The 27,143-nt window shown below is 47.8% G+C and overlaps 1 protein-coding gene across 6 annotated transcripts in view; it reads left to right on the forward strand.

The window, feature by feature from the left end:
• TBC1D24 (TBC1 domain family member 24) overlaps positions 1 to 27,143 on the forward strand; it is a 544,893-nt gene that overhangs the window by 421,033 nt on the left and 96,717 nt on the right. For all 6 annotated transcript variants that reach the window (XM_078663019.1, XM_078663021.1, XM_078663018.1 and 3 more), the window contains one exon: positions 17,550 to 17,772. In XM_078663019.1, coding sequence (XP_078519145.1) covers positions 17,550 to 17,772 — 223 coding nt within the window. The remainder of the gene's footprint in view (positions 1 to 17,549; positions 17,773 to 27,143) is intronic.

Genomic DNA, 27,143 nt, shown 5'->3' on the forward strand with positions numbered 1-27,143 from the left:
ATATGGCCCTTAATCACTGAATATGGCTGTGTAGCTTCATGAAGACCCATATTGCTGTTCACCCCATCCTGTGTGTCTTCCCTTTTGTGGCTTATTTGCTATTAATAAACATTTTGTATTGCCAAAAGTCTTATTGAAAGTCTGTCTTCTATCTCCCCACTTCAGTGCCTGGGTTACCTTCCTGTCTGCAGTTTCAGGATGTCAGAAATACACTGCTGCTGTCTTAGAAAGTAACCACGCCCCCATCTTGTGCATATAAATAAGCCAGGGGCTTCTAAAATGGAACCCACAGTCTGTCACTACTGCAGGCATGCCTGGTGCGCCCCTCTTGTTCCATGACGGGTCCAGGACGGACCAGTTACAGATCAAAATCAGTCCTAAGCTTCGTGTGTACACTAGAATACTGTGAAGCTTAGGTAAAATAACAAAAACAGGATACCAGTTATTCACAGTTGGACACACAGAACAGGGAACACAACTGACCACCATGCAAGTAACATTAGTCTTGTAATGCCGTTGAAAGCTTGGGTCCCAAAAGGTCCCCCATCAAGAACTGGCTGGATGTCGAAGCACTGCCTTCACCACTGGTCCAGCAGGTCTTTAGTGTCAAAGCACTTGAAGCTCTGTTGCCATTGACATCAAAACATTCCAAATGCATGTTGCTAGCTTCTTCACCTTCAATCCAGTTCATCCATTTAAAGTTGCTACAAAATGTATCAATGGCGTTACTGTTGTCAGGCATAGCTCAACAAATTCAACATTTTTGATGGCTACCTTCTCTACTGAGCTTCATACCTCTAAGAGAAGCACAAGGCTGTCTCCAAGAGCCATATATGCTACCCCAATCTTTCTTTTGTCATCCTACTGGAAGTCCCTCTGCAGACTCCACTGCAGCATCTTTATCTTCTCAGCCTCCATAAATGGTTATACAGCAGATGCTACTGCCACCCATATGGACACCGCCTCTGTAACCATGTATTTCCTCCTGGAAAATCTCAATCTTCTTGAGGGAATCAGGCTCACAATGCATGCCTAAAACACACAGGCGACACAAATTTGTTATTCTGACTTTCTCTTCTATGGTCAGATGATAGGAATTTTAGCTCATATTCCACACCCACTTATCTTTAGACTCCCAATCGTGGATCTCAACATTGGAGGTTGTAACTATCTTCCACAACGTTTTTAATGAAGGGAGCCTCAGAATTGAATATTCCCATGGAGGTACCTCACACATGAGTGTTTGTAATAAGAGAGACACTTCAACTAAGAGTTAATGTCTTTGCTCCACATGGAGCTGAGGTCTGCTTTTGAAGTCGCCCACTGCCGAAAGGCCTACAAAGGGGCTGTAGCAGCAAGGAAAAAAAACATCAGACTAAATGCCTGGCAATAGTTCCAGAAAGCATGCCTTAGGAATGATCAAAAGGCCTTCTGGACCATTACAAATCAAACATTCCTTAAAGATCACAATGAACTTCGGATTGAATTTGCCATATCTGGCCATGAATGGGCACCTTCTTTGAGGCAGTCTACTCCGCTAGCAGCGAATTAGGCATCAATAGCGACTCCTCTGCTGTAGCAGAGGAGTGTTTCCCAAGTATTGCCTCTCACTGGAAGAGGGGATAGCGGCTATCAAAGCCAACCCTGGCAGGATAGCCTCCGGCCCTGATGGGGTCCCCATGGGCCTATTTTAGAGCAATTTAGACAAGTTGGCTCCTCTGGTAGCCAATGTCCTTAGAGCAGCAAGTTCTTCCACCAAAATTACTACTTGGTCAAACCCGTTTATCGTCCCGATCTTCTAGAAAGGCAGTCTAGAGGCCCCCTGTTGTTATCGTCCATTCTCCCTCCTAGACTCTACTGTGAAGGTGCTGGGTCGTATCTTGCTCTTTCACCTCAAGGTCTGGGCAGAAGAGAGCGACACTCTCTCGGATAGCCGGTATGGGTTCAGGATGGAGAGGAGGGAGATGGTGACAGAAGATCAGTGCCTCAACCTCTGCTTCTTTTTGGGGAAATATACTATTGCAAAGCACAATGCTTTGCACTTGGGTTTCATGGGTCTGTCCTGTGCCTTTGACCATGTGTCTGTCTAGTGCCATGGTCCCCAGACTGGAAAGTGCCCAATACCAGCCCTATTGCACCCTGATGATGCTGTCATGGGCTGCGCACCCGTAGCGCTGCAGCATCTTTTAGATACTTGTCCATCCTTTATGCAGGAGATTATTATGAGGAACAGTACCACCAATTTCTTTGTAATGTACTTTAGTTACAGGATGGGCCAGAGACTAGCCTTCAAGCTTCAGGTTACCCCTGTTAAACATGTGGCTAATTTTAATTATCTTGGGGTAACTTTTAATTGTAAGGGTTCCTGGCAACCACAGTTAGAAAATAGAAACAATCTGTTAGAAAGGAGTGTTAATGTGGTCTTTTCCTGTGCCACTAACTTAGGCAAAAGGTCACTTGCACATATGCTGGCCATTTTCCGTGCAAAATTCTTGGTGTGGCAACTTATGGAGCTGAGGTTTAGGGGAACACAGACAGTATCGCCCCTATAGGCCACAGAAAACAAATGTGCATGTTGTTTACTGACCCTACCACTGTCCACCACCTTCTTCATTAGCCACAGGGAGTTAGGGCTTACACACCTTCAGGATGTCTTAAGGACACATTCAATGCTGCTTTGATGTAGGGTCTGGGTCAGTGAGGCTTCTTTCCTCAAATAGAATTCTAATTGAGGATTGCCTGTTCCTCTTGCGATCGCCAGAAATTCCCATATCAAGTGATATCAGGGACATGGCAGCAGCCCTGGGAAGGTGGGATTTGTTTATAGACCCTTTACGCTCCTGGCCCATGATGCCCAAAAAACACTTGGGGATACATGCTACACCTGCTAAGGCGATATGAGATGAAAAAAGGTGTTTGTAATCCCCTCTGCTGACTGTTCTACGCAACTTAGGCCATTCAGGAATATTCAACCATTCCTGTTGTACGATGCCCCTCGCTACCAGCACTTTTTCATGCACAGATTTAGTATTAACCTATTTTTCAGATAAAGTCTTCTAGCTGCAGATTCCTTACGTGTTAAATTTCTACAGGCATCAGACTGGATCCAGAAGATGTTTCATGAGCAGTTCCCCTGCATGCCAGTAGGTGGTGTCCATCGGCTCCACGTCCATCGTCTGCTCCGGAAGTGACATTGCAGTCTCTATATTGGCACCATCCAGGCACACTTGCTTCAGTTATTTTCTTTATGTGCCAGCCAGTGATGATCTGGATAAGAACTACCCCTCTGTCGTTTTGTTGACTATTTTTGAGAACTTACCTCCTAGTGTGTGAGGAGGTAATCACACAAATCTATTTTTAAGCTTTGTGATGCCTGTCACTAACTGATGTCTGTGACGGACCCGCACCTGACCTGTCTGTGGTGCCTGGAACGCGACCACGACTCCAAGTTGTGCCCTGATTGCGAGTCCATGGTCTGAAGGCATTAAGGGAGCGTTCCCTGAAGTTGCTAGCGGCCAACACCCAACTCTGTGGAAGTTGAAGTCCTAGTCGAAAAGAAGGTCCCGGGATCGCTCACAAAGCCTGAACTCCTATGTGTCCCATTCGAAGTCCTCAGGACACTCAAGTAAGAGGCACAAGAAAAAGAGGAAAAAAGTCGAAGCGCTTTTTGACTTCTCATCAGTCGGCCGACAAGGGAGCATTGGCATTCTAGACCTTGTTCCCGGAACTTGTGCCTCAGCTGACACTGCGCCTACAAACATTTCTGAGAGCCAGAGCAACCCCTGCTTGAATTAAGGAGTTCTATGAGGCACCCGCCTCATATTTGTGTGTCCCACCCCGCTGCTGCACCTTCGGACCGCCAGGGGCCTTTCTGGTTCTGTTACGGCGTCTTGGGTGCCAGAGGACCACAAAAGATCTGTTCCTGGATCCAGACCTACGCCAGTCGTAACATCTTGACCTTCCCTGGCGCCGATACCTACACTCCTGGCACCATTGTCATCCCCGACTCCGACACAGAGCCGGGTGGGCGTCACTCCACACCGATGCTTAAAGGAGCTTTGCCTCCTAGATTGGAGCCTGAACCTTATTCTCATGGGCTAGGCATCGGAGAAGACTCTGAGGGGTCACTGGACCCTTTAGAATGCCGGCTCTATGAAGAACAGAGTATCAACTGGGTGAGACCAGTGACCTGGGTACGTCTTCAGATGCAGGCCTGCTTTCTCCTCCTGCCGTGGCTGTGGCGGGGTGAGCTTCCTATGCAATGGTGGTGAGGAGGGCTACTGAGGACCTTGACTAATCTCTTGACAGAGGTGCTGCAACCGAGTATTTTCATGTCTGAACCCTTAGTCCTGTTCAATGAGGCCCTCACTGACGTCCATTTGGGTACCTAGTCCAATCCCAGCACAAAGGCTCCTGTGAATAGGTTGATTGCCTACCGCCATTGCCTCACCTTTGGGGACCTAAACTTCCTCGAGCAACACCCCTACCCCTGGGAGCTTGGTGGTGCAAGCCTCAACCTTCCATGACTCTTTCCCTACCACTCCCCCTGATAGGGAATCAAAGAGGCTGGACTCCTTTGGAAAGAAGAAGTTTTCTTCCACCAGCCTGGCATTGCACATTTAGTGAACACTGCATGCCTTTTGGCCAGTTATGCCCACTCTTAATTGGATATTGTTGCACATGGGCTGTCACTGATCCCGAAGAAGGCCTGGGCTCTCCTCTCCCAAGCTGTTACTGACAGGAAAGATGCAGCATAGTTCACTAATCGATGCAGACTTGTCACGACTGACTAGCTAGGCACAGTGGTTTTCACAACAGTGGCCCTTAGGCGCCATGTCTGGCTGAGGACTCAGGGCTTTAAGGGGATGTCCAAGCTTCCCTTATGGACATGCCTTTTGAAGGCACCAGTCTCTTCAGAAACCAGGCAGATTTGGCACTCGAGTACTTTAAGGATTCTTGTGCTACTGCCAAGCCCTTAGGCCTCTCTGTGGCCCAACGTCCACCTCAATCTGCCTTTCGTTACTTTCGTGGCTATGGAAGGGGTTTCAGCTGCACCAATTCCCACTCAGCCACTACACATGCTCCCCAGCCTCTGCGTAGACACTCGTGGGTCAGTTGGGTTCAGTCTGGTCAGTCTGCCACCCACCAACTGCAACCATCTCCAAACCCTCATAGTCTGCCCTTTTACCACCATGGGCACCCAAATTGCGGCAGAGGTTGCCATCACTTGCCCCACTGACAGTCATAATATTCTACAGGTTGGTTTTGCAGATTGTCTGAAGGGGCTACTCGCTCCCACCATGTCACGAACAGCTAATGGAAGATCATCTGTCTCTTTGCTGCAAGGTGGTCACTGCTGTCTTAGCCAAGGGAGCCATAGAGGGGGTTCTCTTCCAGGGGACCCTCATCAATAGTCATAAGCATTAGAATATTCCCGCCCATGCGCGGGAATATTCTAATGCTTATGACTTTGATGAGGATACCCCTGGAAGAGAACTAGGATTACAGGTAAGTAACTAATCCTTCTGGTGCCATAAGTAGGTTGTGGTTGTTATTCCCACAACTTTCTGGTTCTCCAAAGGGACAAGGGCCTTTGTCCTATCCTTGATGTTTTAACTCTGTCTCTTCCGCAAAAAGGAGAAATGCTCATTTTAGCTCAGGTCTTGTCTGCCCGGGACCTAGGAGACTAGATGGTAGCTTTTTACTTGCAGGAAGTCTGTTTTCATATTCTTGTCCTGCTTGCCCACCAGCGCTATCTATGGTAGGGCACAAGACTTTCAGTTCACCATGCTTCCCTTTGACTTTACCAGTGCCCCCCGGGTGTTCACCGAGGTGATGGCCGTGGTTGCAGCTCATCTGCAGAGATCAGGGGGGCTTGTCTTCCCCTACCTAGATGACCGGCTGCTGAAGGAGGTGCTTCCTCAAGGCGGTTGTCTCCCTTTTCTAGACAATGGTGAACATTCTGCACTCGCTGGGGTTCACTATCAACGTGCCAAAGCTACATCTGACTCCTTCTCAGACGCCACCTTTTATCCGAGCTCTTCTGGACACAGTGCAGTTTCGGGCTCATCCTTGCAAGCGGCCAGTCAACGTTATTCATGCTATGATAACGGTATTTCATCCTCTAGCATGGGTTTTGGTGAGGCTGACTCTTAGGCTGCTGGGCCTCATTGCCTCCTGCATCCTGCTGGTAAGGCATACCAGATGGCATATGCAGGTTCTGCAGTGTAACCTGAAGTTCCAGTGGGTGCAGCATCAGGGAAATCTCTCAGAATTTGTTCAGATTTCAGAGGAAACTGTAGATGATCTGCAGTGTTGGCTAACAAACCATGATTGGGTCAGAGGCCGACCCCTCTCCCTTCTCCAACCAGATCTGACAGTAGTGACCGATGTGTCACTCCTGGGATGGGGAAGCCATCTGGGAGCATGGAGAACAGAGGACTCTGGTCTTCGGCAGACAACAGAGTCCACACTAACCTGCTGGAGCCCCATGTGATCCGACAAGCCTTGAAAGCCCTTCTTCCCTCCATCAGGGTAAGGCTGGTTCAAGTGTTCATGGACAACACCATTTCCATGTGGTACTACAACAAACAGGGTGGGGTGGAGTCCTGGACCCTTTGTCAAGAGGCCCTGCGCCTCTGGACATGGCTGGAACAGCAGGCCAGATCTCTGGTGGTTCAACACCTGGCCTGTTCTCTGAATGCCAGAGCGGATGAACTCAGCTGGAAATGCCTAGCGGATCACGAATGGCTGCTCCACCCGGAGCTGGCTCAATTTCTCTTTCAGCAGTGTGGGAGAGCCTTGGTTAGATCTGTTCCCCTCCACAGAGAATGTGCAATGTCAACAGTTCTGCATGCTAGAGTTTCCAAGGCGGCTCTTGCTCTGATACAGTTGTCATCACGAGTGGAGTTCAAGACTCCTGTACGCCTTTCCGCCCATACCAATCCTGCCCAGAGTTCTCAAGAAGATCAGGAACGACGGGCCAAAGTCATCCTGGTCTCTCCAGACTGGGTACAGAGAGTATGGTATCCTGAGCTTCTGAGCCTGGCCATCGATCAGGCTGCCCCTAAGGGGCTATCAGGCTGCCCCTTTGGGAAGATCTTCTGTTTCAGCAGCAGAGGAAGGTCCTCCACTCGGGCAATCCAATCTCTGCCTTTCTGCGTGGCGTTTGAGCGGTGACAGTTGACAGCTTTTGAACTTCCTCCCAAAGTCTGTCATGTCATCTTGGCAACCAGTCCGCCCTCCACCAAGACGATCTACGCCCGCCGTTGGAAATAATTTGTGACATGGTGTGCAGAAAAATCATTTGATTGCCCTTTCTGCCCCTCTTTCTGAAGTTCTATTTTTCTTCCTCTTGCCTAGAAGGGCTCTCTATTGTGCACTGTGAAGGGTTATCTATTTTCCATTTCTGCCTTCATGCGGTTGCCTAAGCAACCCTCTTTGTTCGAGTCTCCTATTGTAAATAGGTTCCTCAAGGGATTAACTCCTCATCATTACTTTCTTTATTAGATCCATTTAAAATACAGGTCATAAAAGTATGAAAATACATGTAAAGAAATATAATAAATATGTAAACATGTTGGCACAAAATCCAGATACAAAGTCTATTTCTGAGTGCAGAAAGCCTTGCAAGGAGGTTAGGGTTTGACCCATATTTAGTCAATACAATAATAAAAACCATATCAACTTGCGGGTAAAAACACCTCAAAGTGCCAATTGATAAAATGCTAGGGTGCAATTATTTCCTTCTCCTAATTCAAGCCCATAAAAAGGAAGCTATTGAACAGCATATAAAAGGATCAGAAAGTCTCTTTAAAAAAGAAAGTGCAACACGGCATTGCTTAAAATTAAAACGTCTTAAAATTGGAAGGATAAGTAGTTACCACCTTAGATGCCTTTCTGTCAAGGGGCGCAAATGTGTTGAATTGGTCTCCTCCTCTTCCTCCTCCACTCAATGATGGGACCTTAATTTAGTTTTGACTTTCTTGATGTGTGCTCCTTTTTGACCCTCTACAAAATTGTCCCCTCTGGCTGCTCATATTGAAAACAGCCTTCCTTGTGGCCATTACTTCTGTCCACAGAGTGAGTGAGATGCAGGCCACAATATCTAAGCCCACTTACCTCTCAATCTATCCTAACAAAGTGGTGCTTTGCACAAGGGCCTCCTTTCTACCACAAGTGGTCACCCATTTCATGTAGGCCACCTTTGCTTCCCTTCTATGCTCCACCACACCCTTTTAAAGAGGAGGACCTACTCCACCGTCTGGAACCAAAAAGAGCTTTGTTGTTCTATCTTGACCGCACACGAGCTCTGGGTGGACACCCAACTCTTCGTGGGGAACTTCCATGCATAGCAGGGTCGAGTGGTGCAGAAGCGAACCATTTACCACTAGGTCATGTTCTGCAAAAGAATCTGCTACGCATTGGCCAAAAAGCAACCTCCTTAAAGCTTGCAGACTCATTCCACTTGAGCTAAACTGCGACCACTGTGTTAGCTCGCAGGGTTCTGTTCCTGGACATGTGTCAAGTAACAATGTGGTCTTCCCTGCACACATTTACCAAACACTACTACCTGGACAGGCAGGTCTACAGGGGTGGGAACTTTGTCCGTTCTGTCCTGCTGGACTTTCACCACAGGGGATGATATTGCTTGTCTATCTTTTCAAAAGGTAAGGAATCTGTTAGAGGGAACGTCTGAGAAAGAAAAACCAAGACACAATTAACATAGTAATATAGGTTTACTTAAAAAATAGCAGGGGTCAGTCACCTCCGTGGAGATGCAACCTGATGTCCTACATACAGCTCCAAAGCAGCGCCGTTTAATTTCTCAAATCGCAACATGATAGTCTCGAAACTGGTGACCTTTTAGCAGTTTCCATGCACAATAAGCTTAAACCTTCCACGTGGGTTTCAGTTCTCAGAATTCAAGCAAAGCTAAAATATGTTTACCTATTGGTTATATCTTGCTAAATGCTAATTGGACCAAGCTATCTGATCTTTTACGTGTAGATTTCAGTAACCTATTTTGTGACTTATTTGTGATCTATTTGGTACGATTGCTCATCTGCACTAACCACTAAATACTCTGCCAAGTTTCCTGAAACTGAAGGGAAACGTGACCTATTCAGGTTGAACTAACCACAACGTGTTTTCTGAAACTAATGTGTGATGTGACTGGTCTATTTCTTGCTGAACCCACTGCTTTTCTTCACTTATTTGTTTCCAGGTGTGTGCCTGTCATAGATTACATTGGTTTGAAAGTATTTACAGCCTGAAAGATTTACATAAGGGTCTCTATGCAATGCATCCCATTCTTCCCTATATCAAGTATGCGGCTAGAAGTCTCTATCAGACCCTTTATCTGGTCGATACTATATCTAGCCGCATTGCTTATTGACCCACCCATCGTCCCCTCTCTGTGAACTGATTTCTAGGGACAGGGATGACCTCTTTTCTGGGTCCTAGTTTTGACACACCAGTGGTCATGCTCCATTACTTGTTGATACTTATTGAAACACTAAGAAAACCTCAAAACCCAGTCTCTTTTTTTTTGTATCTTCATTGCACGAATTGAGCGTTTTGTCCCATAGCATCTTTGAGGACAGTGTGTCGAACCTTTGAAGAGCCTCTGTATCCGTCTACAAAACAGCCAAGCCTTTGCAATCAGGATATCGAACTCCAATTCCCGACAGTATTTTTGAGTCCCTTTTCCAGTTGTCCCCTAATGCAAAAGAGAGTGAAATGTATAAATAACAGAAAGATAATTATTTTTTTAATTATTTCGATTGAGTGTTTCCAAAGACATAAGAACATACTAAATCATGTAACTACTTAATAGTATTTCTTAATCAAACTTGGGGTAAAATATTAAGACGATCTTTATTTAAAGTATTGAGGTCTGTTAAAAAATATGTGCACTGTAGAACCTGTACTGGGTTCCTGTGCATATATAATTGTATCTAGGGTTCCACCGTATCACGGAATAAGTTCAGGCAGCGAGGGTGTGTGGGGGCTGGGGCGTTGGTGATCATAGGGTAACTCAAAATGTTAATATATTTGATGTGCTTCCCTTCAGAACAATCTTTATAACCTTAAACTGTAATCTAATTAACCTAACATTTTAAACAATATATCTGTAAAAATGGTCTAGGATGTGGACAGTTTGACTTCACTCAAGGTACTAGAATGTAGCTTTGGGAAGGGTTTTTTGATGCAACAAACAGTCTAGAATTAGGAAAGTCTTAATCTGTGAAAGGCTTTTCGAGGGTGTTCTGCAGAATCTGGACAAGTTGAAGGCTTCACCCTCTCTGTTGATACATAAAAATATACTGATATGAAATGTTTCTGGTCCCTGCATGCAGTGGGGAAATATTTTATGTTGATGACTTCAATGAAGAGTCCTAAGATGGAGAACCACGATTACAAGTAAGTATGACAGGAGTGGTAGGTTTCAGATCGTTTCCCACAAGAATACTGTGCCGAGAGTTCTTGAAAATCTGCATTTCTGCCCAAATCAGTCAGACTAAAGTCTTAGATCATTGACATTAAACTTATTTAGATGCAAACTGTAAATCTAACACTTAATGTTTTAGCGATCCTTCTCTGAAGGCAGGGCTCACCACCAAAAAAATCTCACATGTCAAATCTAATGAAGCTAGTAAATGGCAAATTTAAGTTAAAAAAAATAACTAATGTCCACACTGAAATAGATTGTTAATCTTAACACGTAATATGGAAACACAAAAAAGAATGTGATCGCAAAAATAGCAAGCATTGACGTAGCTCTCTGTTATAGGACACTTAAATGTTTTCAGTAGTTTAGTATGGAAAGCATCATTACAGAAAAAGCTTAATAGAAGAAAGGGGTGTAGAATAATATACACAAACTCAAAGGCTGTAGGCATGTGACTTCCAATCTAGGACTTAGCTTGTAGGTATTCACTATGAGAAACCCATTCAGGGAGTCTAAGACAGCCATATTGTAGCCCTTTTCTTTATCCGCCTAACTGTGGAGGACGCAACATTTATGTCCTCCACTCTATCTTCCCCCAATTAAGAAGTTATGAAAGTCTTGACCACTCTTCAAGGGGAGAAACTTATTTTGCTCACAATAGAAGGATTTTCTCTTTTTAAAATATTCTCAGGCTGCAAAGAAAGAGCTACCCTCATACTCGAGATTATTTATTTATTTTTACTCTTTGTGATGATCAGGGTACAATACACGCTGACCTCACAGAGAATGAAAGTGGAAGATGCCAGCACTATTACACGCTGGCTACTTTAACTTTGAACGGTGTTTTGGAGGCATATCGCAGCCCCTAAGCACCAATGAAAAAGAAAATGGTGCAATTGAAAGGGGACATGGTCTCCTTTCCAATGGTACCTCTCCCTTGTAGATCCCTGCTTGGGGATTGCTTCAGGAGGTCCATCCATAAGCAGCAATCCACCCAGTAGCCACCAGGGATGACTATTGGGGTGGGGAGAATGCCCCCCAAATGTAAATCATTTGTTTGCCCCCCTGGGGAGGAAGATTGAAGCTTCTCCCTCCAATCTGCCCCCAAGCAAGACTTGTTTTTTTTTATTCTATAAGAATAGCATGGGCCATATTCCTACCTCTAAAGGCCCAACAGCATTTCTGGCAAGAAAACCCACTGACTAACAGGGATAGATTTTATTTTTTGAGGAATGGGGTGGTTGCTGGCTTGTACTGGTGTCATGCTGCACTCTCACCTCTGAAGCCCCAAAAGTATTACTTCCCTCTGGAATCGAGAGCATCCCGTTGGCAAGCGAGTGGATACTTGGATTCTTTTGGGCAAAGTTTAACATCCTAACTCTGACATTCTGCCTCCTTGGGGTGGTAGTAAGCCTATCTGGTGACCGGGGTTGGGGGATGCAGTGCCACAATGGAGGTACCAAGCACCTCATTCTGTTTTTTTCTTTGTCACTGATGGCCTAGTGAGCTGTCTGCTTTTCCTCCACCTGTCTGGACATGCCAAATGGGCTGCAAACACCCCAATCTGCCCACCAGCCCCCCAGAATATCCGGGTATGAAAGGGAGAAGGGAAATAGGGTGGATTGCTGGACCATCTTGATAAACGTAGACCTATCCAACCAACTCTGTATTGTTAAATCAAGAAGGGTTGGTCTATTGCATATAAAGATCAAACTTATCCCAGTGCCTCTTTTGAGATGGTGTTATAGTGTTGCATGCCAAAAATGATAGCATTGCAGCTACGTGAGTATCTCACCCATGACCACCTAGAATGTTGAGAATCTCTGACTGTGTTTTTCTAGATGCTGGAGTTCATTTTAGAGTAGAGAGCAATGTGAAAATAGAGAAGCTGCAAATTGTGGTTATTCTGGCTGTATTCGCACTGTAGTAGAAGTGAAATGATGGCTCTAGCATTGTGAGAGTACAAATAGGAGTTGGAGGCTGCTCTGCCCAGTTTGAACTTTCTAACCAATGCCCATGCCGTTTTGTGTGTTAACTTGGACAGTAACTGTGCGGTTTTGGTAGAAATCTTTCACTCGAAAGGAGATTTGAATATCTTTGACCAACTTTGATCAATTATATTTAGCTTAAGCATCGATTCTTCGATTTTGTTAATGAAGCCCAGTTGGGTTTATTTGTGGCTAATCTCATTTCTCCTTTATGTTGAGGTGGGGGAGTGATTCTACCCTTCCTAAGGCATGCATGTGAAAAGACAGCCTACAAAGTGTGTTTTATTTTAAGAAATATATCAAATTAGTTTTAGACAGTTAATGTTTCATTTAAAATTGGGCAAATGAGAGAGTTTGGTTTTAATTAAATTGTTTCTCTATCGGTATAGTGACGGAATTAATCCAAGCATCCAAGCTGAAGAACTATAATCTATATTAATTTTGCTGTTTTTCCATAACGTCATCAGTGTACTTCATTTAAGTGATGTAGTAAATATACTATCGGCTATATGAAGAATATCTGGTTGATCTTTGAATGTCTTCGATAAGTGGGTTACTTGTCTGGATGTAGAGATTAGATGAGAGTAGTGTCCTTTTTCTGTCCACATTTGTCATTTTAACAGTTGATTGTGCAAAAGAACAGTAATAGTAATGGGAGTGCAATTATCAAGGTAGTATAATTTATGAATGGCATCAATGTTAATTTTAATGCTTCTGTCTGTCCCCAGCAGATCCACAATGGTGGTCACTATTTACCATTGACATCCGTGTCCTTTTAAATTGTATCGTCTGCATGGATTTGTGGTGTTTCCTCCATATAGTTTGAGGCTTTCCCCAAATATTTAAGTGCATCCTTTTGCCTTTTAAACAAAATGTTCATGTAAAGGAGCACAGTGAACGTTTAGGTCACGAGTTCTGGTTTGCTTCTATTAAGGCAGTATGCCAACCCATAAAATTATTTTGATGACTTCGAAAATTTTAGATACTACTTAGACAAAAAAATATTATGTCAGCATATGTTCCTAATATAGATTAGGATCGCCCTACTCTGATGCCTTGAAATATATTCTTATTTTAATGGCATCTTGACGGTGGGTTCTAGAGCTTTTAGGAATAGGAGAGGGAATAGAGAATATCTCTGCCTAGTTTCTTGGTTAAATCGGAAGTATTCAGAGAATATTTCAATGTGTTACTTTTGCTTTAGATTGTTGGTAAAGCACACCATAAAATTCTTAATGAATAAAGTACCTTAATTGGCATGTTCTAGAGTAGCTTCTTAGGAGGACCATCACCATGTACCAAATTCATTTCTGCATGATAGGCAATAGTGGTCAATGGAGGTATTTAAATTATTCATAATATGAGTGAAAGGTAGTATATAAATTAAGTTTTCCCTTTCGTGAATGCTGGATGACGGGGTGATATAATATTTATAGGGACCTAGATTACTTTGGTAGCCAAGGCTTTTTTTCAGATTCTGCAATCAGACGTCAAAGGTCAAATTAAGTTATAAGTTACTGGGTTAAGGGGATATTTCTCTTATTTAAATAAAAGTACTGGCAAGGCCTCAAGCTTTTCTGCAGGCAGATTCGAAGAGTATAAAATAGTCGAAAAGCACTTGGAGTTGGGGCGTTAGAATTTGATTGTGTGTTTAATGGAAGATATTAGTCAGACCGGATCTTTCATAGCTGGCAAAGCATTTATAGCTGTGCTAATCTTTCTCCCAATTGGAATGTTAGGTCTCTTTGCTGGAAAAAGACTGGAAGATTCAGACTGGACATGATTGTTATGTTTTTTGGGTTTGTTCTGTTTCATAGAGGTTTAGAAAGAATTCTCAAGCTCTACATATGATAAGTCGATCTTCAGTTAACACTCCCCACATAGGGACAGTAAGGGCTATATCAATGTTGCAATACAGTGCAGTTCACTGACATGCTTTGACTTTGACACTTATTAGTAATCTACCTTTTTTTGTTTTATGTAACTTGCCATCAACTTGTCAGAGTTATTGGTTTCACAGAAAAACCTGTCTTTTTGTTTCTGAATTGATTATACACTTATTATAGGAACTTTTTTTTTTTTGTTTTATATAGCGCAAACTAGACCCGAGAAATCAGGTATCGGAGCGCTTTTCATGAGCACCAGTTTCGTTACAGATGGACACATCCATTTTTGTTAGGCACAGGGAAAGTGATTTGCCCAGAATCACAGGATGTTGAGCTTTGTTGCCGAGACTCGAACCCGGTTCCCCAGCTCCGAAGTCGACTGCTCTAGCCGGAAGGGTACATACTCTGTTTTATTGACTGTCGCTTTTAGAAAGAAAATGTAAGCCTTGTTGTTTTATTAGGATCTCAATCCTGAGAAGACGGTCTTTCTGTTTAGATTATTATTCTTGCTTTCCATGCCACATCCCATATCAAGAGATGCTCGATATTGTAGCTTACCTTAACTTCAAGACAATGTTGATGGTTTGTTTTGATTTTCTTTAGAGTCTCCCATTGCATCAGGAGGTTGGTGTACAGTATCCATCATTTACTGTTTGGCTTGAGGCATAGAATTTAACACAGATCTAGTTGAAGATGAAGATTGGCCCAGTACTAAATGAGATCACAAATATGTATTTTCCAAAATATGTGACTCATCTAGGAAACATACCCTGATAGGAAACACTTAGGGCTATATGCATGAACAAATTTTTCCGATAGACACAGAATGGGCAAAACCATTTGATGCATCTGGGCCTTAGTGTGTTGTTCAAACTTGTCCAGTCACTTTATTTTTAGGAAACCACCCCAACGCACCCCAATGGGAAATTTGTCAAAGCAGGAATGGTGTCGTAATGGCAGTCGATGCATAGCAATAAAAACATGGTCCTGACATTTTTTGAATTCTAGTAGACTACACTAGCCCATTATATTATACTCACAAAAGAGGTATTTGGCATCTCGCTTTTTCAAGACAATTTTGAACTACAAACACCAAAATTCTTCTTTTTTTGTGTTGCTTTTAATGGTTATCGTTTCTCATTTTCTACCCTTTCCAGTATTTTTACTGGAAATTATGCCAATTTTGTTGTCTGGTCCTGATGGTGTTTCACCTTCGCAGCCTTCTAGCCACCATTCCTTTGCTCTTTGGCAGGTTTTCCGCCCGTGGTGGAAAATGTCTAGGAAAGGCCGCCATAATGTGTGAGTGTGTGGTCTGTCTCTCCGAGACAAATTCCAGAAAGGGCTTTGACATTTGCTGGAAAGTGCCATAGAGTAGGATGATGTAGATATAGAAGAGATCCTTCTCAGGGCTAAGGGAGTTGGGACTTTTCCGTGGCATCTGCTTCCGCCTCAGAGTTGAAAGCCACTCTACTTCTCATGACAACTATTCTGTCTGTCTCTTCAAGAAGAGAGTGTGCAGCATCATGATCACCGGTATTCCATGTCGACAAAAAGAGGCGGTCGAAATTGAGAGGCTGCTCAAGACGTTGAGGCACTTAACATTCGTCCTTCCTTTCGTCCCAATGTCATTTCAGATTTAAATGTTAACCCTACTACTTAATGTACGAGAGTCTTCCCTCTGTCCATGTGTCAGACACAGAGGAGTCTTTACAGACCCATGATGTCAAGAGAGCTTAGGGCATTATTTAGTTAGAGCCAAAGATATAAGTTAAGTTAAACTGCTTTTTGTAAATTATTGTATTCACATGTATTATGCGATAGTCGTTTGGTTGATGCATAGATGCTTCTAAACAGGCTATATATAGTTAGATTGATAGTCTTTCTTTTTTTCTTTTGTTTTTGGAAATCTAATGGGCCTTTGTATATGGGATAAGTGTAAGTCACACTCTACAAGAGGTAAAGCAGCTCCTGATGCTTTGATGAAAAATACCTCCCCCATACCTGACATTTGTAGTGTTACCATTTGGGGGACAAGCATTATTGTTTGGACTTAGTATGCAAGTGTTCCTTCTGAATAGCGCTTTAAGGTTGTGTTAGCTTGTTACTCTAGCCTGCCTTTTATGACAATTGAGGAGAAAGCCAAGTTGAAGAATGAAGAGTTACTTGTAGCCATAGTTCTTCCAGTGGTGGCCGCTATGGAACGGATGCGAGGGAAGATGACAAAAATACTTACTTGATTACAGCCGTAGCTTCCCCTCCATCCTCTTCCCTTTTTGGCTAGTGGCAGCACACAGGTTTCCCTAAGCCATTCACGATTCTGCTGTTACCAGCATGGCAGCAGTGGTGTGATTGGTCTGTAGTGCCTGACAGCCTTTGGACTGTTCCCATTCCAGCTGTGCAACACAGCCAGGTGGAGTAGTGCGCATGACTTTTTGGCCGCCCCAAGATGGCCGGCCAAACTGTCATGGGCACTTATGGTACACCAACCACTCCTCCTCCCTGAGACCCCAGCCTGCCTCACCCTACCCCGTACAAAAAAAATTATAACGTTGTTATTGTTCTTATCCTTTTTCCACTGCTCTGAGAGCAGTGGGGCGACACTCATCCACGTTAGCTGAGGAACACCGCTGACATTACTGTGGGTGTTGTCTCCGAATTTATCAAAAGCCTCACCCGCCTTCCTGAGTTTCAGGACCAGCTTTGAAAGCTGAGCATCAGGTTGCTATATTCTCTGCACTCAAAAACAAAGTGCCTTCCTGCTGACCGTACTGGAATAGTGCAGTTTGCTAGAATTCTTAAAGTGGGCATGCTGTCGCTGTTCTGCATGAATAAATGGATATTTGGACATCTTTTCTGCTTTATAATGGTTTCCCTTAAGGTATTTTGCAATGATGGTTTCTGTCACATTAACTTTTTTCAATTTAGCTGTTAGCAGGTTTACAAAAGAATGCATTTTGCTTAACTGGGCATGTTTTAGATTTTATTTCTTTTGGAAAACAGTTTTTTTTTAAACGGGTTCTAGATTCTCACATATGCGGAGATATTCTATCTTTTATGAGTTTGGAGAGACTACCTATCGTGAAGTAGGATTGCAAGTAATACAAGATAAATGTATTTTTTAAACTATTACTGCCTGAGGGAATCCTTCTCACTCAAAACTTATATGGCAGTCCGTAATTTTTTGCAGCGCATGTAGGTAACTATTATTTCCATCTTGTGCAGCTGCAACCTGAAGTTGAACGATATGAATGGGTGGTGATCAAGAATCCAAATGTGGCCAAGACAGCTGAGCCTGAGGCCTTGAGCAATACTACAGCTGTTACTGAAGTATCTCAAGAGGACCCTTCGGACCGTCTCTCTCCCTTCCTTTCTACACGACACTTTAACCTGCCCACCAGAACAGCTTCCATGTTCATGGCTGGCAGCATGGACTGCATCATTATAGGTATGTGTTCTGTGTCCGTGGCTCAGCATGACCCATCTAAATTAACCAGGTAATTAAAGAGAAGTGTACCCTTCGGCATGTCAGCCTCTTCTTTATTCAAAAAGGTTATACAAAATGCTGTAATTGCTTTGATGTTTGTGTCTAAGTAGTCATGGATTTATATCTAGAGATGCCAATAGACCGAAGCAGGCTGCTTAACTTTCAATGTGTTCAACATTCACGCCTTGCTGAAATGTAGCTAGACTGAAGTATTACAGCGAACTGGATGCGATGGGATGTGGCAGAAAAAGGATATACTGTTTTAGATGGTGTATAGAAAAATTATTGGTGGAATTTCTGTTTTGTTTTTTAAATGAAATGTAACAAATTATGAGATTTTGATAATGTGAAATAAAGAGGTTGTGGTGGACACTTGTACCATAGAGTACATTTTCCAGATCTTATCCTTTTTTCCTTTTAAAGCTCTGCCCCCATAAAGGTTTATCTTTAAGCAACATTTCAATATAAACCTTAACCTGGTTTAAATGTGATTTAAAGACCTGCAAGAAAAGAAGATTCTAAAGTGGCTTTCTAGTTGGGTATTGAAATGAAATAAGAAGTATTGTTTAAAACCCCCTGAAATTTGCCAATTATAGTTCAGTGAACCAAGTATAATTAGCGCCCCGGTCATGCACTGCTTATGACCTTGCATATTACATCACTCATTGCCTTTTAGATTATATATATATCCCGAATTACGTATCAAATGACTTCATTGATGATATCAGAGAAGACATCCCAAATGACATAGTTTATACTGCTATTCACATAATGCAGTCCACAAGACCTTATATCACTTTAAAAAACAGAAATTTGTTAGTAAAGGGATTATAGTCATATGCAGATTAGATTTACTGTGGGTGCATAGAATAGAAATAGCGTATACCTTGAAGACAATTGTGTTTGTGTATGTTGAAATTTATATGGTACACCATTTATAATTAAGGCTCCCGGTTTTGAGTTTTTACAGATTTTTGCAGTTAAACTTCTTTAAAAAAGAGAGGGACCCTTTTGAACCCAAAGGACTAGGATTCAAGAAGATATTCTAGAGTAGGCGTCCTCTGGGAGTACTTCAATTCTAACTTCAAAATATTTCTTAACAGATCACGCTTTCATTCACCCAACAGCCATTACACATTTAATAAAAGGGATCACTGTTATCTGCTAGAGACTACTAGCCGCAGATTCCTTCACATAGAATTATCCCCAGGTGTGAGACTGGATCCTTAAAATCTTTTGACACAGCATCCCTGCACGCCGGGGGGGGCGGCATCACGCGACTTCGCCCAGGCGTTGTCCGCGTATGTGACGTCAGCGAGTTCACATAAGTCCCACCCCGGCGCGCCTACGTCAGTTTTTTCTTTTCTGCGTGCAACGCGGATCCAGATCATGCTCTGTGCCCGTTTAGGCCTTTTCCCTTTACGCTATTGCATGTGTTTGGGGACAGTGTGCGAATGCCTTCGGGCTTTAACACATGCTCATCTTGTGGACGCCTGATGTCGGCGACGGACCCTCACCCTATCTGCATGTGGGGAACACCACAACTCCACCGATTGTGAAGCGTGCCAGCAGCTGAACCCGAAGTCCCGGCGGGAGCGCCGAATGAAACTTCTTTTGGTCCACATATCCAGGTTGGCTTCATCACCCCCTCCCCCCGGCCCCTGTGGAGGGTTCTCGAACCCGCTACTTCCTTCGTCAACATTGCCCCTCTCCGAGTTCACAGGAGTGTTGCTTACCTGTCGGTAAGTGTCGCAGTTTGTCCTCAAGGGTCGGTTCCTGTGCTGTTGGAGGCACAGGCTCTCCGCGGGTGGTGCGGCCCCACGTGTCGTCCCCCTATCCGCTGGTTCCCGGTGTGGGGGCGACTCGAGCCCAGATGGAGACATATGCGGCGGCTTTGCAGGCCTCACTGGCTTCTCCTCCTCCTCCTTCCTTACCTGGGACGTCAGCGGATTCCTTGCAGTGTGCGGGCCCTCCTTGACTTCGCCGGCGGCTCCGGCCCCGACTGGCTCGGATCCAGGTTCGGAGCATGTGGCGCCGTTGGGGTGTGGCTCTTTGGGGTTCCCTCCTTCGGACCACGGCGCCTCTGCTCCGCCACAAACTCCCGCGGGAGTCCCTGTGGTGTCGCTGGAGGTCGCCAGGGCTAGGGTCGCACCCCAAGCCCCTCTCGGTCCTCTGGACACGCGGCGATCTTTTCTGAGGCCGAGGTGACGCCGCTTCGGCGCCGGCAGCTCCTGGCACTGGCGGCGTCACAGGGGTCGGCAAAGGGCCCCTCTCGTCCCTCCACGGGTCGAGGCTGGCGGGGGAATCCTCGTCCCTCTCGTTCTTCCATGCAGGCGGCTGCCTCGTCGGAGGTCAGGCTGGCGCTGCTCCGGCCCAGCCCCGGTCTCCTGCGCCGAGCGCTGCGGCAGAGGTCTTTCCGGCGTCTCCCCTGGCGTCGGACTACGAAGTCCTGCCTCAGATTGCGGACTCTAGTGTGCCAGGATGGCGTCAGGTCGTTGACTCGTCATCAGACGCCTCTTCTCCAGAGGTTTGAAGCTGGTTGGTGTCATCCTCCCTGGAGACCGGCCGACGCCTACTGGCTTGTTCCCCGGCGTCGTCAAAAGGCGGCTCCACGCCGTCTCCGTGGCTGCGGTCTTCGCCAGAGGCGCCGCAGGTCCCCTACTCCTCGGTCCCTCTTCCTTCTTTCCGGACCTGGCCCTTCCTCTCTCCGGTTGGCTTGGGGGATGACCGTCTTAGCTTGCAGCCGTCGCCTACCGAGGAGCTGCTTTCCCCTCCGACGGGCCCTACGGAGGCGGGTGCGGCCTTCGCTTGCGCTGTTTCCATGGTTAAGGGAATTTTGCGCATGGGTGATCCAGCTACCCAGTTCCCCCGCGGATCATCTTCTGGAGGTTCTCCATCAGGACTCTGGTGGTAGGGAGCTGCTGCTTCCCTTCGAGGGTTCACTCCATTCTTCTCTCTTGGGGACTTAAGGCCATCCCGCCACGGGGGACCCAGTGCCCCAACACCTTCTACACCGCCACTATCCGGTGCCGCGTGATCCGGCGTGTCTTTCCCTCTACCAGTGGCCCCCTCTTGCAGACACCCTCCGACTGTATAATTATGTTTCTGTTCATGTAGAATTGCCTAGGAATTGGTTTTTCACATATGTTTTATTCCCTGTCCTAGGAATCAAACGATCAAAGTTCAGGGGGCCTTTGTTTATTCCCTACCCCTCTTGCAGAATGCCTTTCCCTCTCTGTTGTCGCTGTTGTCTCCCCGTCACGGTAGGCTCGCTGACTGGACTCCTGTGGGCACAATATGTTCGCCTCAACCAGTGCGGCTCTGCGGGCCCTTAACACGCTGTGTGTCCTGGCTAGGGCCACTTCTTGTTTGTGGGACTCCGCGGAGTCCCTTATGTCTGCCGCTTCTCGGGAGGGTGCCTGTGTTGATCTGAGGCACCATGTGTTGGATGGTCGGGAGCTGGGGGCGTTTATTCTTCGCTCTGCTCTGGTCTTCTCAGAGGTGCTGCGGGGGTGCCATGGCTTTTTCGGTTCCCCTTTGTCGCCATGCCTGGCTTCGAGACAGTGTGTTCCCAGAGAATGTTCGGGAACGGCTGGTGGACCTTCCCTTCGATGGCGCTCTTTTGTTCCACGCCTCTGCGGACTCCGCCATTCAGAGGTTCTTGGTGGGGCTTCGTCCTCCTTCTTCTACCCCTCAGTGACCTGTGACTTGATCTGCTTCTTGGAGGTGTTCTTCCGTTGGGGCGGGTCGTCCCAGTTGCGTGTTCTGTGTGCTTCATGGCCACTCGAGTCCTTCTTGTTGGGACTGTGGTTCTGTTGGCTGCTGGCCGGCCCTTCTTGACTGTTTGTTTTTGCTTTGGGTTTTCTACACCATGCTGGCCCTGAGACTAGGCCTGCTGTTTTTTTCTCTCTGGCTGCTTGACAAGCCTTATGCTGGTTTTTTCGCAGGTATTTTCTGTTGTCCTCTGCTGCGGACGTTTGTTCCCGAGAGGTTCCCATGTTTTGGGACTAAACATGCCCTATGTGGGGCAGTGGTAGCTATTATATAGCTCTGTTATGCGCTGGGGAGTTGTGATTGCCTTTGGGCCTCTGTTCTCCGTGGCGTTAAGATATGTTGCAGATGCACTCCTCTTGCTGATGGCTTGGGAGGGCTTGAGTTGCGCCTTGGGTGTCCCTCTCCTGGGTCACTGCGCTCTTTGCCTGGTCTGGCCTGCTGTCTGCGGCCGGGCTCTTGGTTCTGCCTGGTTCCACTTCCTTTTGGACTGTGGGTGCGTACTCCTCCCTGGAGCGTGTCCGCACCCTTCTCGCCTTCTGGCTCTCGGTCGTCGGCTGACGTCTGGCTTGACCTGAGAGCATCCTTCCGCTGTGCTCTCGGCATCTGGCTGCACTTGCTGGTGCTGACCTACTGTTTTTCTGCACCATTGTGCCTTCTTGGCGCTTTGGTGGGACAGTCATCCTTGCCTTGTCTGCTTCTTCCAGTAGGCCTTGCACTCAGTTCTACCTCTCCTCCCTGTGGGATGAGATGGTCCCTGAGTTCTTGTTCCTTTTTGGGTGCAGTCTGTCCCTGCGGGGCGCTGGAAGGTTCTTCCTCGGTGACCTTGAGTTACCCTTTTTCGGCTTCCGCCTGCTTATTGCGGACGGCGCCGTTCTGTCTGGACTTTGCACCCAGGCTATGTTAAGCACGGCTGCCCTCTTCGCTGGGTGTGTTTCCGGTGGAGGGAGGCTTGCCTTTGCTTTGCCTCTTCTCCTTGGAGTCTCTAGGTTGCTCTTCTCCTTCGGTGCTCCTCTTCCTTTGGACTTGGGCGGTCGTTTTGTTGTCCTGTATGAGCTTTGGCCTCCTTTTCGCCTTGCCTTGTTTCCTCTGCTGAGCGAGGATGGGCTGCCTCTTCTCTTCTCCTTTCCCGCATCCCCTTCGGGGTTGGTGGTCTGCTTGCGGGGGTTCCCCTTGCCTGAGGGACAGGGCTCCTTGTCCTGTCTTTAGGACTCCGCCCCTGTGGGACCATCTGTTATGACCAGGCTGGTGGGGTCCTCTCGCAGACCCTACGTCCCCTTGGGTATGGCTAGGGTATCTATTCTACGTGTAGGAATCTGCGGCTAGTAGTCTCTATCAGATGTGCGAGTTACTTACCTTCGGTAGCGATTTATCTGGTAGAGATGATTCTAGCCCCAGATTCCTACAGGCCCCACCCTTCTTCCCTGTTCTGCGAGGACTTGGTCTTCTGCACTCGACTCCCTGTTGGCGGGTGTGTCTTCTAAGAGTACATTCTTTCCCTCTTTCTGACAGGATATTCGTCCTGTTTATTTTTTCCCTTTCCTCCCCTTTTGGCATATTGGAGGATAGGTTATAGGTACTTCGGTGCCCTTATGCTCTGGTTGCTCCAGGTTGGGGCCTACCTTCTGCCCTCTCCTTTATTACTAGGGGTCTGGGCCCTCTGCTATCCTCTAGGTTGGGGTCTTTTGGCTGTGCCTCTGCCCTCTGTTCCTTATGACGGTTGTCACACTCTGTGATGGGGCTGTCTTGGAGTTTGGCCGCTCCTGGTTTGACCTGGACTGGTTCCCCTTCGTTGTTTTTGGTTGGGGTTGTAGTCCTGCTACATGTTATCATGATATTTTTACATATGTTCTTTGTCTCAAAGGGGGGCTATCTCCGTCCTGGCAGGGTTGCTGCTCAGGGCTGCGCTCTATTCTTTATTATGTTTTCCCTGCCTTTAGTTACTGCAGTGCCTGGCACTGCTCTTTATGGTGTTGTTCCTCACCATTCCTTTTTCCACTTTTTTTGCTCTTTCGCACACTGTTCCTATACTCTCCCAGTTTTGCCTGCTGGCTCCGCGTTGTTGTGCGGAAAAGTTCTCCGAAGAACACTGATGAAGGCGTACCGGGGTGGGACTTATGTGACCTTGCTGATGTCACGTACGCGGACAACGCCTGGCGGAGTCGTGTGATGCGGTTCCGGATCCAGTCTCACGCCTGGGGATAATTCTACGTGAAGGAATCTGCGGCTAGAATCGTCCCTACCAGATACATCGTTACCGAAGGTAAGTAACACCGTACAACACCAACAGTCCATGTATTGGCACAGAAACTTACAACTGATGCACTGATATGCTGACTTTATTCAAAATGTAATACAAAATGAAAAATATATATAGAGAAAAGTAGAAAGTTCCTTTTCCCTCAAAGAGCAAAAAGTAATAAAATCGACAATTTCATAAAGAATTCATTAAAAACACAACACGAGAGATAATAAAAGACATTAGATTTTGTCATTAAGTACCATAACCAATACCAAAATGCTATACACAATCACCCTAGTGTCTCAAACTGCATCAGCATTTAGGGTAGATTGAGAGCGGTGAGTTTATTGTGAACATGCGTCGACGCGTTTCGAAGGTATAGATCTGAAAGAAACAGGTTAGTATTAGATTCCTTACCTTAGAATATCCCCAGGCGTCAGTCTGGATCCGGAAACTTTTGCGTAGCAGTACCCCTGCGCGTCGGTAGGCGTCGTCTGCAGGCGTCCCCTGCGGCTCCGCGTCGTCGGCGTCGTGCGCCGTGATGACGTCGCTGGAGTATATAGACGCCGCCTCCGCGCGCTGACGTCAGTTCTTCTTTTTTCCGCGCCAGTTAGCGCAGATCCGAAGAGCAGTACTCCGGTCTTTTGACCAAGTGTTTGTAAAACTTAATCTTTCTACGGTGCCGGTAGGATGCCTGGGTTTAAGAGCTGCGACGAGTGCGACCGCATGATGTCGGTCACTGGGCGCGGACCACGACGTGGAGTCCTGCGTCGACTGTCGGGCCTTGACTGGAAAAGCTAGGCGGGAGCGGTCCCGCAAGCTTCTCGAGCTCCGAGTGTCGGCCCCGCGTCGAGAGCGGTCCCGGTCCGGTCGGAGGTCGAGGGAGCGGTCGAGGGAACGATCGCGGAGCCGCCATGGGCGCTCCGGGAGTCGCCACCATTCCTCCGGTTCGTCAGGTAAGCACAAGAAGTCGGGGCGTCGCCATCGCACCCCCGACTCCCCCCGACGCCCGCGTGATGCGGCCGGGGGCTCGGGTGGCCCCACCCCCGCGGGCCCGCGTGGGTCACCGACGCCGTCTACCCCATACCCGTCGGTCCCTGGGGAAGGCGCGTCGCGTGAGGAGATCGAGGCCTTCCTCATTGCTATGAGGGCGAGGTCTCCTCCGGCGGGGCCTACGGCGCCTGGGGGGCCGTCGGTCCCGTCTGGGGGCCCGAGCGGTTCGGGTGCTTCTGCCCCGACGCCGCCGGTGGCTCCGGTCCCGGCGCCGCTGGGTCCCTCAGGTTCGTCGCCGGCTGGTCTCCCGGCCTCTCCGGCGTCGGTTCCTTTGGGCCAACCCGTGGTACCGCCTCCGCGTGGTGCAGCGACTCCGCCGTCGGCTCCGGCCGGCGTCGGGTCCCCGGCACCGACGCCGCGCGGCGCCACCCCCATTCCCTCCCCGACTCCGGACACGGAGTCGGACCGGCGTCGGCCGACGCCGGATCCGACGCCGATGGGGCCCGTTGACCCCGATGTCTATATCGTCGACCCAGAATATGGGTATGATGAGGATGAGTATGGAGAGGGTTGGGAGGGGTCTGAGGACCCTTTATCCCGTGCCTGCCAGTATGATGTGGACTGGGTAGGTGATCTGGGTGATGCCAGTGGCCTGGACGAGTCGCCCAACCCTGGGTTTGTCTCCCCGTCCCCTGTGGCGTCTGAGGCAGGTGCTGCCTATTCAGTGGTCCTGATGAGGGCTGCCAAGGCCTTACACCTTGAGCTCCCCGTCGCGAAGGTCAAACCGAACATTCTGACCGAAGTGTTTAAACCGCAGTCATGCCCCCAGGAGCCTCTGCTGCCGTTTAATGAGGCCCTGACGGATGTCCTTTTGGGCACCTGGTCCAGGCCCGCTTCCGGTGCACCGGTTGACCGGAATGTGGCAAGGCGTCACCGTCCATGCTCGGACGACCCTGCCTTTTTATCCACCCATCCCTCCCCGGAGAGTCTGGTGATCCAGGCCTCCACTTCGCAGTCCGCATTTCCGTCGGCTCCGCCCGATCGGGAATCAAAGCGGTATGACCAGTTTGGTAAAAAGGTCTTTTCCTCTTTGAGCGCTGGACTGCGGTCTTGTAATACCGCGTGCCTCTTGGGCCGCTACACCCACTCCCTGTGGGATACGGTCGAAGAGTGTTTGCCGCAATGCCCCCAGGAAGTGCGGGACAAGCTCACCCGGGCCTTGGTTGAAGGCCGGAATGCGGCGCGGTACTCGATCCGTTGTGGTCTGGACACGACCGACTCCCTGGGACGGGCCATGTCCACGACGGTGGCGATTCGTCGCCATGCTTGGCTGAGATCTGCCAACTTTTCGCCAGACGTCCAAAATACACTCATGGACATGCCATTTGATGGCAGTCGCCTGTTTGGTGACAAAGCGGACCACGCGCTGGAGCGCTTCAAGGACTCCAGGGTTACGGCCAAGTCCTTGGGTCTTTCGACCCAGCGCCAGCAGACGGGTTCGTTTCGCCCCTTTCGTGGCCAAGGGAGGGGCGGTCCCACACGTGCTGCCAGCCACGCGCCGCAGAACGCTCCCCAGCGCGGTGGCGGCCGTGGTTTCCGCCGTGGTGGCGGTAGAGGCCAGCGGCGTGGTCAGTCCACGCCCCCCTCCGCTGCTGCATCCAAGCCTTCCTAGTCCGAGCTTTCGGGCTCACGTGACGCCAGTGGGTGGCAGGGTTCGCCATCACCACTCCCGCTGGCGCGCGATAACATCGGACAGGTGGGTGCTGCAGCTCGTTCGAAGGGGCTATGCCCTCCCCTTCGAGTCCACTCCTCCAGCCATGCCACCGCAGAACCACCGTGTGTCGGGGGACCACTTGGCACTTCTGCAGGAGGAAGTTACGGCCCTCTTGGCCAAGGGGGCCATCGAGCGCGTTCCTGGGCCAGAAGTAGGGTGTGGTTGCTACTCCCACTACTTTCTGGTACCCAAGAAGGACAAGGGAGGCCTGCGTCCTATCTTGGACCTGCGGAACGTCAACGGCTTCCTCCGGAAGGAGAAGTTCAAGATGTTGACTTTGGCTCAGGTCTTGGCTGCTCTAGACCCACAAGACTGGATGGTAGCGTTGGACTTGCAGGATGCGTATTTTCACATCCCCGTCCTGCCGGCTCACCGGCGTTACCTGCGGTTCACGGTAGGCCACGAGCACTTTCAGTTTATCATGCTCCCATTCGGCCTTACCAGCGCCCCACGGGTGTTCACGAAAGTGATGGCGGTGGTCGCAGCTCATCTGCGCCGGTTAGGGGTTTCAGTCTTCCCCTACCTCGACGACTGGTTGTTGAAGGCGGGCTC

The sequence above is a fragment of the Lissotriton helveticus genome, chromosome 10 (assembly GCF_964261635.1).
Source record: "Lissotriton helveticus chromosome 10, aLisHel1.1, whole genome shotgun sequence".
Taxonomy (NCBI): domain Eukaryota; kingdom Metazoa; phylum Chordata; class Amphibia; order Caudata; family Salamandridae; genus Lissotriton; species Lissotriton helveticus.